Source organism: Parasteatoda tepidariorum, unplaced genomic scaffold (genome assembly GCF_043381705.1).
Source record: "Parasteatoda tepidariorum isolate YZ-2023 unplaced genomic scaffold, CAS_Ptep_4.0 HiC_scaffold_13, whole genome shotgun sequence".
Taxonomy (NCBI): domain Eukaryota; kingdom Metazoa; phylum Arthropoda; class Arachnida; order Araneae; family Theridiidae; genus Parasteatoda; species Parasteatoda tepidariorum.
The window spans coordinates 263,565-276,274 of record NW_027261374.1 but is presented as its reverse complement, the minus strand read 5'-3'; the positions used below and the strand labels follow the sequence as shown (position 1 = coordinate 276,274).

Here is a 12,710-nt window from a genome sequence, read left to right as displayed (position 1 = left end):
GTACAGAACAATTTTGTTTTCATGCTTATCGTTAATCCCCTTAATTACATAATGCATAAAAGCAGCATCGTCTATTTTTCCGAAATTACAGTTCTCTTTCATCTTTAAATAATATTCTTGAGCCGATTCATAATCCTTCATTCTACGTCTACTTAAAAGATCATGCAAATTAGCAGAATTAATTTCAAAAGGAAATTCATCAATCAAAGCTTCTTTTAATTTTCGCCATGAATTTATTTCCGGTACAGTTCTGACAAATAAAGAGGCGTTACCACCAAGAGTTCTTTTGGCAAAAATAAATTTTTGTAAATCTGACAAATTAAACAATTTTGAAATATTTTCGAAATGTTCGATCCAATGAACAATATTTTCATGCGATCCTGCATTATACTTAGAAATAGTACTTTCGATATCAGAATAATTAATAGCAACATTTTGAAATTCAAAATTTCTACAGGAATTATTTTTATTTTTTAAACATGAATTACTGTTTTTATTTTCATCATTGCTCAGCACTGGAAAATTGTGTTCCTTCTCTTTATTCAAAGGCTCAGTTTCACTTTGAGGATTGCTTATGTCTTCGTCCGACTCTGAACTAGACGCGCTGGCGCTGTTGGCGAGCTCTGCCAGTTTACTCAAATCCATTAATAACTTCAACATGTTTATTGCAATTTCGGTTTCATTGTCTTCGTACGAAATATTTAGAATATTGGAAAGTGTTATAAGTTGTTTAAGAGTGAATTCTTTTTCAATATTTTTTAATTTATTTTGAAATTCTTCGCTGTCTAAAGTAAAATTGAAACCAGTAAAAGTTCTTAATCGTTTTCTGCTTGAACGATCGCCTTCTACATCGAAAATAAATTTATGTAGAAGTCTTATTTTGTCTTTCTTAAAATTTTTCCATGCCTTGCTTACTTGCTTAATATCGTTAAGGATCATTTTTGATTAATGAATAAAAGTTTACGTATCCCAATTGTAGTTGCAGAGATGAAATAAAAAAAAAGAAACGAAAGTTTCATCACAACGCCATTCGGTTACTTACTTTCACAAGAATGAAACCATTCAGCATCCAATTTTTTCGCCAATATTTTTTTTATTTTTGCTAGCAATTTTTTCTCAATCTAATTTCTTCACCATCAATTTGCTCTCGATCCCACTTCTGATTTTGTGGGGACGGCATGAGTGATCGTCTTTGAAAATGAGAGACACTGTACTTTAACAAAACATATATTAAACGCTAAATTTACATAAAGATGGACGATAAACAAACACATAAATAACATCAAAATAAAAGAGTTCGTCTTCGTGAAGTTAAAAGAAAATTATCATTGCTACTCCTCTCTGGAATCCATAGGCGTCTCTTTTTTGGTTTGTTCCACAACGCGCTCCCGTGTCTCTCGTGTCTTAGGGTATTTCGGACGGGGTCTAACTTGCAGCTTACATAATTTGGTTGGATTTCTAGCTAGATCAGCTTACAGCACAGGAACTGGCACTATAGATGGCACTACAGAAATGGCACTACATATATATANTAATTAATATAAATAAAAAATTTTCTTTACAATAATAGTTAAATATTAATTAATTGTAGAGATTCTAGGATGTAGAGATGAAGGGGGAAATGAAGGGGGAATGCTCCGATAGAAAAAGAAGTTGCACAAATAAGCCAGAGAAAAAATCGGAGTATGTTTGCGGTTCTTGTATTGAGGGATATAGAGAAGATACAGAGACAAAACTATGCTTAGGTAATATACATAATAATCTATAAAGGAAAGAGTTTGAGCTGTTGTTTGTGCGTCTCTATCTTATAAATTCAAAACCAAATGTGATTTTCAAATTTCGACATTGGCTGCAGCATAATTTTTATTTTCAAAACTAAAATTTCTTTCTTCTAAATTCCTACTTTGTTTAGGAGAAATGTCTGAAAAATGAATTTTTTCGTTAATGTATAGTATTAACCATTGTCATAAAGAAATTTTTGGAGGATTCTGTTTCTTTCACATTTATGAAAATAATAGAAATGAATAAATAAAAACTTTGCTGTCTATATTTAATACTTTTCAAGTATATACTTGATATTTTCAAAACTAAAATTTTTTTCTTCTAAATTCCTACTTTGTTTAGGAGAAATGTCTGAAAAATGAATTTTTTCGTTAGTGTATAGTATTAACCATTGTCATAAAGAAATTTTTGGAGGATTCTGTTTCTTTCACATTTATGAAAATAATAGAAATGAATAAATAAAAGCTTTGCTGTCTATATTTGATACTTTTCAAGTTTATAAATATATAAACTCGACAGATGTATTAGCAATAATCTGAAAGGACTTTGTTTCGCTAGAGCATTTTCAGTCCTTTTTTTTCTTATTCTGCTTTTTCCTGTCCTGATTTTTCCGAAATTTTGTTCAAAATTTTAAATATAGGTATAGATCCAATCTTTCTTATTATTTCTCTTATTATATTTTTTTATTACAATTTTTAAAAAATCATGGATGCTGTTTAATTTGAATTTAGCACCCAGAAATTTATTTGCAAAAGGTGATAACCTCTAATTGAAACAAAAATTATATTAATTTTCACAAAAATAAGACTTTAGAAGCTAAAATTCTATTATTGTAATGAATATTAACTGTATTATTTCTCCTCGATAATAGTTAAATATCATTTATTTGTAGAGATTCTAGGATGTAGAGATGAAGGGGGAAATGAAGACTGCACCAATAAAAAAAGAAGCTGCACAAATAAGCCGGAGAATAAATCGGAGTATGTTTGCGGTTCTTGTATTGATGGATATAGAGAAGATACAAAGACGAAACTATGTAAAGGTAATATACATATTAATAAAAAAAGGGAAGAGTTTCATTGGGCGCCAGTGCCTCTCTGTCTTATAATTCAAATGCCAAAATTGATTTTCAAATTTCGACACTGGCCAGAGGAAGCAATTTTTTCCCAATTCAAAAATTTGTTCAAAATCTCTTCTTTGTATAGGAAAGATGTCTGAAAAATGATTTTTTTCTTAAATGTTTTGTATTAACCATTGTCATGAAGTAATTTTTAGAGGATTCTGTTTCTTTCACATTTATGAAATATAATAAAAATGAATAAATAAAGGCTTTACTCTCAATATTGAATATTTTTCAAGTATATACATGTTTAAACTCGACAGAAGGATTATCAATAATCAGATAGGACTTTATTGCACTGGATCATTTTTTGTCCGGTTTTCTTATCCTGTTTCGTTCCTGTCCAGATTCAACCGAAAGAAAGTTCCTTGTTCTAATAATACGTTTAGATTTAATTTTCTTATTATTAAATTATTACATTCTTCTAGTAGAATTTTTGCAAAAAAAAAATCAAATTAACGAGACTGTTTTATTTGAAATGAGCTCACTGAAATTGTTTGTCAAAAGGGGATAACACTTGATTTAAACAAAAAATAATATTAGTTTCAACAATAATAAGACCTCGGAAGCTAATATTCTATTATTTCAATGAATATTAAATGAATTATTTCTTTTCAATGATAGTTAAATATTATTTATTTGTAGAGATTCTGGGATGTAGAGATGAAGGTGGAAATGAAGACTGCACCGATAAAAAAAGAAGTTGCACAAATAAGCCGGAGAAGAAAGCGGAGTATGTTTGCGGTTCTTGCATTGAAGGATTTAGAGAAGATACAGAGACGAAACTATGCATAGGTAATATACCTACATGATAAAGGAAATAATATCTATAAAGGAAAGAGTTTGAGCGGGTGCCTATGCCTCTCTAACTTATAAGTTCAAAACCAAATGTGATTTTCAAATTTCGACATTCGCTGCAGGATCATTTTTATTTTCAATTCTAAAATTTTTTTCTTCTAAATTCCTACTTTGTTTAGGAGAAATGTCTGAAAAATGAATTTTTTCGTTAATGTTTATTATTAACCATTGTCATAAAGTAATGTTTGGTGGATTCTGTTTCTTTCACATTTATGAAAATAATAGAAATGAATAAATAAGGACTTTGCTGTCTATATTAGATACTTTTCAAGTATATACATATATAAACTTGACGGATGTATTAGCAAAAATCAGAAAGGATTTTATTTCTCAAGAACAATTTTTGTCCTTGTTTTTTTTTCCTGTCCAGATTCTACGGAAAGTGTGTTCCTCATTTTAAATATACGTTTCGATTTTATCTTTTTTAATATTTATTTTATTAATTTTTTTGCGTACAATTTTTTTAAAAAATCAGGAAGGCTTTATATTAGACTTTAGGTTCCTGTAATTTTTTGTCAAACGGTGATAACATTATTTAAAATGTATATATATGTGTGTACACATATTAAATTTTCGAAAAGTAAGGTTTTGGTTGCTAGTAGTTTATTTTTGTACTGAATATAAATAAAAAATTTTCTTTACGATAATAGTTAAATGTTATTTATTTGTAGAGATTCTAGGATGTAGAGATGAAGGGGGAAATGAAGAATGCTCCGATAGAAAAAGAAGTTGCACAAATAAGCCAGAGAAAAAATCGGAGTATGTTTGCGGTGCTTGTATTGAGGGATATAGAGAAGATACAGAGTCGAAACTGTGCAAAGGTAATATTAAAGACATTAATAAATGAAGGGAAGAGTTTCATTGGGCGTCAGTGCCTCTCTGTCTTATAAATCCAATCCCAAATGTGATTTTCAAATTTCGACATTGGAAGCAGGGAGCATTTTTATTTCCAATTCTAAAAGTTTTTCAAAATTCCTACTTTGTTTAGGAGAGATACCACCTTTCTTCTAACTTCAGTCAATTCTATTAATTGTTTTTATATTTTATGAAAAATTTATTCAGTCTTTTTCTTTTTTTGCAAAAATCGTTACCTTATTGAAAAATTTTGTTATTATGGACTAATTTTTATAGTTTTGAATGTTGCAGTGTTGATCATTTTAAACTATTTAAAGCAACTAAGAACTTATTCAATATATATGTTACACACTCGTTTAGTTGAACTAAATCTTGCATGTTTTTTTAAAATATTAAAAAGTCATTATTAATGTTTTTCTTTAATTTTTATTGCAGCAACAGAAACGTCGTCTACAACCCGTAAGTAAATTTTGGCAATTTTAATGCAAATATTTGAAAATGGTATGCGTACGAGTGAAAATGAAAAAAAAAATTATGTTGGCAGTAAAATCATCATTTTTATATAAAGAAAACTATTCTGCTGAATAGTTTCCCTGTTTACTATTTAAAAATTTAAAAAACAGCGTTAATTTTCATTGTGGTTCATTTGTTAGATTGAAATAATAAAAACGTACAATTGGTGTAATTTTATGGGGTAAATGGTTAACACTTTTTCCGCTCTCAACAAAATTTATGATTTTAAAGACATCACCAAAATTATTAACTCTACTAGTAAAGAAGTCAATATTCTTGAATTCATCAAAAATGACAAAAAGGAAAATAGATAAATTTCAAATAAACTCCTGTTTGTGAAAATTGCAACACCATGAAGGAATCGTCATAATTGAAGGAAATTTACTACACAGTTGAGTGGTAGTGGTACAAATAAATGATTACTCTTTCAAAGCAAACAAACAATAACAAGAGATCGAAATCAGTATTTTGTGTAGCCACCACGCACCGCAATAAGCGCTGCTACACGACGTGGCATGGAGTCAAGCAAATTTTGAATGTCTGTCTGAGGAAGAGCATTCCATATAGTTTGTATGCGTACCCAAAGTTCGTCTGTAGAAGCAACAGGACGAGGATCACGAGCGAGGCACCGACCAACGAAATGACACACATGTTCAATCGGTGACATATCTGGGGAATACGCAGGCCAAGGAAGAAGCTGTACCTGTCGCAATGCAAGGAAGGATTGAACAGTCTTAGCAATATGAGGACGGGCATTGTCTTGTTGAAATACAGCGCCTGGCAAGGCTTGAAGGAAGGGAACAGCTTGGGGCTGTAAAACTTCACTGATGTACCGGTTGTTGTTCAGATTACCCACAATTCGTAGCAATTGAGATCGTCCATGATATGCTATGGCACCCCAGACCATAACTCCGGGTGTTCGTCCACTGTGGCGTTCGATAATGCACTCCGGAAGGTGGCGTTCACAGGCATAGCGTCTGACACGAATGCGGCCATCATGGTACCACAAATTAAAGCGGGATTCGTCAGAAAACACGACATGCTGCCAATCAGCACGCCAGTCCTTATGCTGATTGGCCCATTGTAGCCGCAGGCGGCTATGGTTTAGCGTGATGGTGATCCTGTATAAAGGAGTCCTTGCGCGCAGTCCACGCTGCAGCTGACGTCTACGAATTGATGAAGCACACAATGAAACACCTGTAGCTATTGACCACTGTGCTGCCAGTTGTCTAGAGGGAGCCGTACGGTCTGTCAGCACCATGCGGACCAGGTGTCTATCATCGCGAGCTGACGTGACATTTCGGGGTCCACTCCCGGATTTCCGAGTTGTCTGACACTCGTCCGTCCACTGCTTCCAAACACGCATCACTGTGCTTCTGTTACGCTGCACACGAGCGGCTACTGCACGATAAGACAATCCAGCTTCACGAAGGCCGATGATTCTCCCCCTTTCAAACTCCGTAAGTTGTTGAAATCTCGCTCTCTTTCGTCGAAGAGGCATAAGTAACGTCTGAGCTAACGTTTACCACTAGCAGATAACCACCGATAACCATACACGCCTCGCTACAGCCGTCTATTTATTCGGATCCATCCGCCGTTCAGAGGGCGCTGCTCAGCATACGCATGCGCTACGGGTCTGAAATTCTAATCATTTGCATATTATGCTCTACTTTGCATTTCCTGAAATTTTCAGCTCACTCGCGTAAGTCCTTCATGGTGTTGCAATTAGGTTTTGAGTATTTACCAAAAGTGACCAAAATTTGCAAATGTTTCAGCATTGAAATTTTTTTTATTGCTTATGTAATAGTCGAAAAAATTATTATATTTAATATCACGTAACAAAACGTCACCTTTTACGGGAAAAAAAAACGCTCCAAATTTCAATTAGTCGCATCGGGAAGTACGTTTCAAAAACAAATTCTTAGCGCAACCTTTATATTATCATTATAACATGAAACGATTGGTACAAAAAATTTCGAGGAAATCATATATGATAGTACACAGTGAACACAGATTAACAGATTTTCCTAATTCTGTAATGGGTATAATATAAAGGAGTTTAATGTATTAAGTACTGACTTATATCATGGTTTACGATTCAATATCTTTGAAAGCTGAATCCGCCCCTCTACTTTGCAGCATACACTTAAAAACTCCTTTGCGGCATTGTATGGTGGATTTTGATCAGTGATTACTGATATTTTAAAACCACTCTAAATTTCGAATAACATACTTCCTCATCCATTAAAAGCGCCACCTAACAGTCAAGACGTAAATTTCTTCGCAGCAATTTCTTTTTGTAGTTTATATGCGAGACATACATTATAAAGTTCATCCACTCACCAGATGTATAGGGCACTTTTAACTATAACCCTCCATTATTAAACCAAAAACGAAGAATTTTCAGTGTATTATGATTTTAAACTAAATATTTGAATAATTAATATTTTCTAATATAAACCCTTACAAAAAATAAGGTATTTATAAGATTGTTGTGATGTGGACAGATGTAAAACACTACACCTTGGGTAGAAGATGATGTTATGTTTTGCACCAAAAGTAATCTCATTAATAAACCTCAATTTCAACCTCATTTACAACTAACAAAATCAACCTCATATGTAACTCATAAATAATTTTAGTTTAGATCGGGTGAAATTATTCACATCACAAATATAAGTATTTGTTTGAAGGGTAGAAAAAATAACCTGCACACCTCAAAAACAATATCCCTAAGCTGGTTGCTTTGAAGTAGATTTGCATTAACTCAAAACAACTTCAAATGTGCATAAAACAACTCCATACACCTTGATTATACACTTTGGAAGGTTGTTTTTGAAATTAACTTCGAATAAATCTCAAATCAATCTTGGCACCCCAATATAACCTCAGATAAACCTTAAAGAAAACTTACATTTTTTTAGGGAAGAGTTTATTATAAGAGTTTATATAAATGTCAATCGAATTGTATTTTATAAAATAAAAGATTATTTTCCTGATGTAAAACGAATGATTTGCACTAAAATTAATTTTTGTATTTTTTATCTTGCATAGCTATTGATATGTGTTTATCAAACCCATGCAAAAATGGAGGAAATTGTACAATGAAAGATGGAAACTATGAATGCAAATGCATTGCTGATATATATGGAGATAACTGTGAAAACTGCACTGCAAAATGCAGTGATGCAAAATGTGCATTTAAAGACTTTTTTTATTGTAAATGTGATGGAAGAAAATGGTTTAATACAACAAATAAAGAATGTGAAAGTAAGTTTTAACAATTAATTTTTACGTAAGACTAATTTTAAAATCTGATTTTGATTTCATTATTTATTCTGTTTCTTAGGGGTATTTGCTTATTGTTTGATAACTAAGCTTTCCTTCAACATGGCAGCTAATTTATTTGGAAAAGATAAGAAATTAAAGATAAGAGCAGAGATGCCTATTTTCTTAACTAACTATCAGCAATCAGTACAATAATATGTATAATGTTAGCAAGACTCTAATTTGCTTAATTATGAATAGTTCTTACTACTTAATTTTATATAAGTATTTACCTAATTCAAATATTATTATACATGAATTTACTAAATTTAATAAAAAGTAACACCTAAGTAGTACTTATTTTAGAATATCCGCTACAAAGAAAATAAAAAAAATTAAAATTAAAAAAAAAAAAAAACTCACCATAGTTATAGGGGAAAAAACTATTTTTCTAGAGATCATTATGAAATTCTCAAAAACAGTAATATTTATTCCTCGACAGTAAATAAATAAGAAGTAATGATTACTGATAATTCGTGATAGTTATCACCTCTGTAAGAGCATTTCATGTTTACTTTGTTTCAATCAAGAGAAGCAAACTATTTCTGATTGCAACAACTAATTAAATTCGTGGCTATGCAAATTTTCGCTGGATAATCTATATGCTTATATCTATACAAAAATAATCTATATGGTACATATTAGAAAATATGTTTGTTTTTGATAGTTTACTTCGCTCAAAAAATGTAGAATTAAAGGGTGGGTTTGTTTCTTTTCATTTGTTTTTGGATAAATAGAATACCTTCTTCAACTAAAGAAAAGGTCATATATTTGATTGCTGTTCCACATTACTTTACTCAATTATTATTTGGAAAAGTGGTGAATAACATTTATCGGAATTTGATTCTCGTAATTCAGATGTTAACTTCAAATGTTCAGTAGAATCATTGAGTAAAATAAATAAATTATTAGATTGTATTTAGTGAGAAAATTAAACAAATTATGTAAAGGTGCTCACATCTAACATTGATTTGAGTGCAAATGCGTTATGACGTCGAATGACTCAGTCGATGCATTTCACATTGTGCCTATTTATCAACTCATAGAAATTAATAAAATAATGACTCTCTGGATAATTCTATTAATTACGCAAATAAGCAATACATGAATTAAATGAAAAAAATTATTTGTGATGAGACAAATTGGTAAAAAATATTTCACCACTCACCATTTGAAACCATAAATCAGCGAGAAACAAAAATAATAAAACTAAATAAGTTCTCATCTTATAAAAACAAAAAAAATCGTTTATGATTCATTTTATTTGGAATAACTTCCGTATTGGAATCCTCTCCAAAAAAAAAATTTACTTCCGAGCAATAGCCTGTGAGTAACTACAAAAGAAATAAATAAAAACATCATAGAGAGGAAAAACTCGAAAAGTATTTGCTGCCACCCTTGGGCAAACTAAAATATTCTTTACTTTTAATTTTTACAAATTACAAAACCTTTTTGCATTTTGACGAAAGTAGTACACGTGAAGAGACATCCCTACGTGAGAGACATTAATAAATTTCAAACAAAACTATTAACTTGAGAGCTAAGCTTTCTTCCAGCCGAGCTGGGGAAGTTAAAGTATCAACAGAGTGATTCTCTGCACAATTAACACAACTTTGCTGACACATTCGGAGGTAGTATGTTGTCCACCACAGAACGAACAGCTTTGGATTTTTGCAGAACAAATTTTGGTTGAAGATTAAATTTAAAACATTTGGTACTCTATCATTGGCGGTCGCAAAAAGAGATGGGCGCATCAAAACTTTACTTCAGCTAGCATTGACGTGCCAGAAACCGTAATATTGCAAGTCTCAGACAAAGCTGAAGACCTCCTTTTTGTAAATCAGTGAATACTGCAAACTCTTATGTTGTTGAAGGAAAGTTCAGATGCAAGAGCGGCGAGGGAGTGATCAATCACGATTTCTTGTAATAAAAATTCGGATGTGATGTTTTCTGCTGGAACATTCGGTTAAATAGCGATTCCCATAATTTGCTGATTTCGAAGGCAGCTTCCAAAAACTCCGTTTTAATTTTAGTTTTCTTTTGCAAGTGTGCATGCACAAAATTATATTTACCGGTACAGTAACAGCTTTATTTAGATTATTTTTTAACAAATTAGGTTTTTTTCATAATGAATTCTGCCCTTTGGGGGCAAAGAAAATCGCACACGCATACAACCTCTATCAGTCGCATATTCCAATTGTTCAGAGACAATGTCCTCAACCTCGAGATTTATAGAAGTTGGCACTTTAGTAGGGCGCGAAAAACATGAGTTAGTAGAAAAATCCATTTCATTCTCCCGCTTATTGAGAAAAGACAAAGGATTTTACTAAAACTTGAAAATAACTTACTTTGGAATGGCCAAATGATAATTGAACCCATGCAAGGGGTGGTTCCCAAAATAAGGAAATTAGTCGAACTGCTATTAAAAAAATTAACAAAAAAATTAGCCAATCTACTAAATAATAAGCCGAACCATATTCAATCCTCTAAACACAAGAGGATAACAATAATTAAACTTCAAAATAAAAAAAAAATAAACTTTGAAGTTGAAAATCATAAACTCGGATTTTCATTCTCATTCCTCCAACTTTCCTGGAAAATCCCAAAAATCAAATCATTTTAATAAATAAAAACGAACAAGGATGCCAATTTCTTATGCAGATGGTTGAGGTAGGTCAAAGACTTTTCAAAATTCAAACTGCGGCTGATTTAAACTGTAATAAAATTTAATTGTGTGTGAAAATTTAACTTCTGACGGTGGTCTTCATTAGAAAAAGGGCAAAAATTATTTTAAGCTGAATAAAGGAAAGGAATGACTTCCTTAATGTTCAATTTTTTTGTTTTCGATTAAAGGAAAAGAAACAATAGATTAATATGTAATTGGCCCAACAAAATCAAGTGCTGAATGTATGATAACAAAATTCAACACATACGGAAACAACTAAATGAAGAAGAAATCGGGAATAATTTTTTTTTTAAATTTTCCATTTATAAACGGAAGTGTGAAACGTACAAATACCTAAAAGTAAGAAGGTTATAAATTAGAAAAATATCGCAACATTAAAAATTAGTACTAATTACACACGCAGCTTTTTTTCCTATTTTTATTGCTTTCCTCTCACATCATCGTTAAAAAGTGGATTATATAGGAAGATTTTTTGTGAAGGTAAACAAACAAGCTAAAGTTTCAATATCTTATATTCAAAGTGGAGCTTTAATTATAAACTACCAATGCCATCTTGCTGGAAAAAAAACTGTTTGGATTTTTAAGCGGGCAACTGGTTTAGTTGTTAAACATTTGAAAAAAAAAATTCTCATCTGGAGTGGTTTTTCCACTAATTTCTAAAATCAATGAATACTTCCTATTTTTGTTTCATATATTCATGAATTTAAATAATATAGTAATAATGGTTCAAATATTATTAAAAAAAATCACAAGCACTAGGTTTTTTTAAAAACAGTTTTTTTTTTTATATTTATATTTTACTTCTTTTTCCATTCAGATCTCAGACTTAACTTAGCCAAAACCTACCTAACAGTCATAATTAAGTATTGTAAACTCAAAAGTTATTAATATGACCTGTCATTCACAAAAAAGTGTTATTTCATATGGTGATGTGATATGACAATATATTGGTTTACAAAGAACTAGAGCACATATGATACAGATCAAGAAATCCGTGAAAGAAATTTTATTACATAATTTAGCATTGAAAAAATCACATTTTCAGTTATATAATGAAAAAAAGTGTGTGTGAAATTTGCTTTTCTTTTCAAATAAGTTATTTTCTATTTCCAGAATATTTTTTTAAAAAATAAATTTTTATTGAATTTAACATTTTATTTTTTCTATTTTTGAATGTTTCTTTTTTTAATGATTATGCGTACTTTCCTAAAAAATAAAAACACATTTATGAAACATTAAAACGGGCATAAAGAACCTTCTTTTTTGTATTTTTTGTGAGGGTAGATTTTATTTTTTATAAAATGTATGTTTGCTTAATTAAAAATGAAATATATAAGCTTTTAAAATTTTTAATTAATTTATTATTATCCATGACAATCAACAAATTTGATGAGGTGTTTAATAGCTGCGGTATCTAAGTTGCTTTGAAATTAGGACCTTAATCAGTTGCGTTTACCTACGCGTTGTTATGCTTTTATTTATAAAACAGATCAAGAAATAATTTATTAACGAATAATTTGTTTCTTCTTATCCCCCCCTTTCTCTTTATCTCTCTCTCTGTATATATAT

At 30.8% G+C, this 12,710-nt stretch overlaps 1 protein-coding gene across 7 annotated transcripts in view; it reads left to right on the top strand.

Annotated features, from left to right (window-relative positions):
- The window catches only part of LOC107444788 (fibropellin-1), a gene marked incomplete at its 5' end in the record, with an annotated part of 71,059 nt that overhangs the window by 21,660 nt on the left and 36,689 nt on the right, over window positions 1-12,710 (top strand). For 5 of the 7 annotated variants that reach the window (XM_071188492.1, XM_071188491.1, XM_071188493.1 and 2 more), the window contains 5 exon segments: window positions 2,675-2,824; window positions 3,548-3,697; window positions 4,432-4,581; window positions 5,051-5,074; window positions 8,183-8,398. In XM_071188492.1, coding sequence (XP_071044593.1) covers window positions 2,675-2,824; window positions 3,548-3,697; window positions 4,432-4,581; window positions 5,051-5,074; window positions 8,183-8,398 — 690 coding nt within the window. 7 annotated transcript variants of the gene reach the window in all.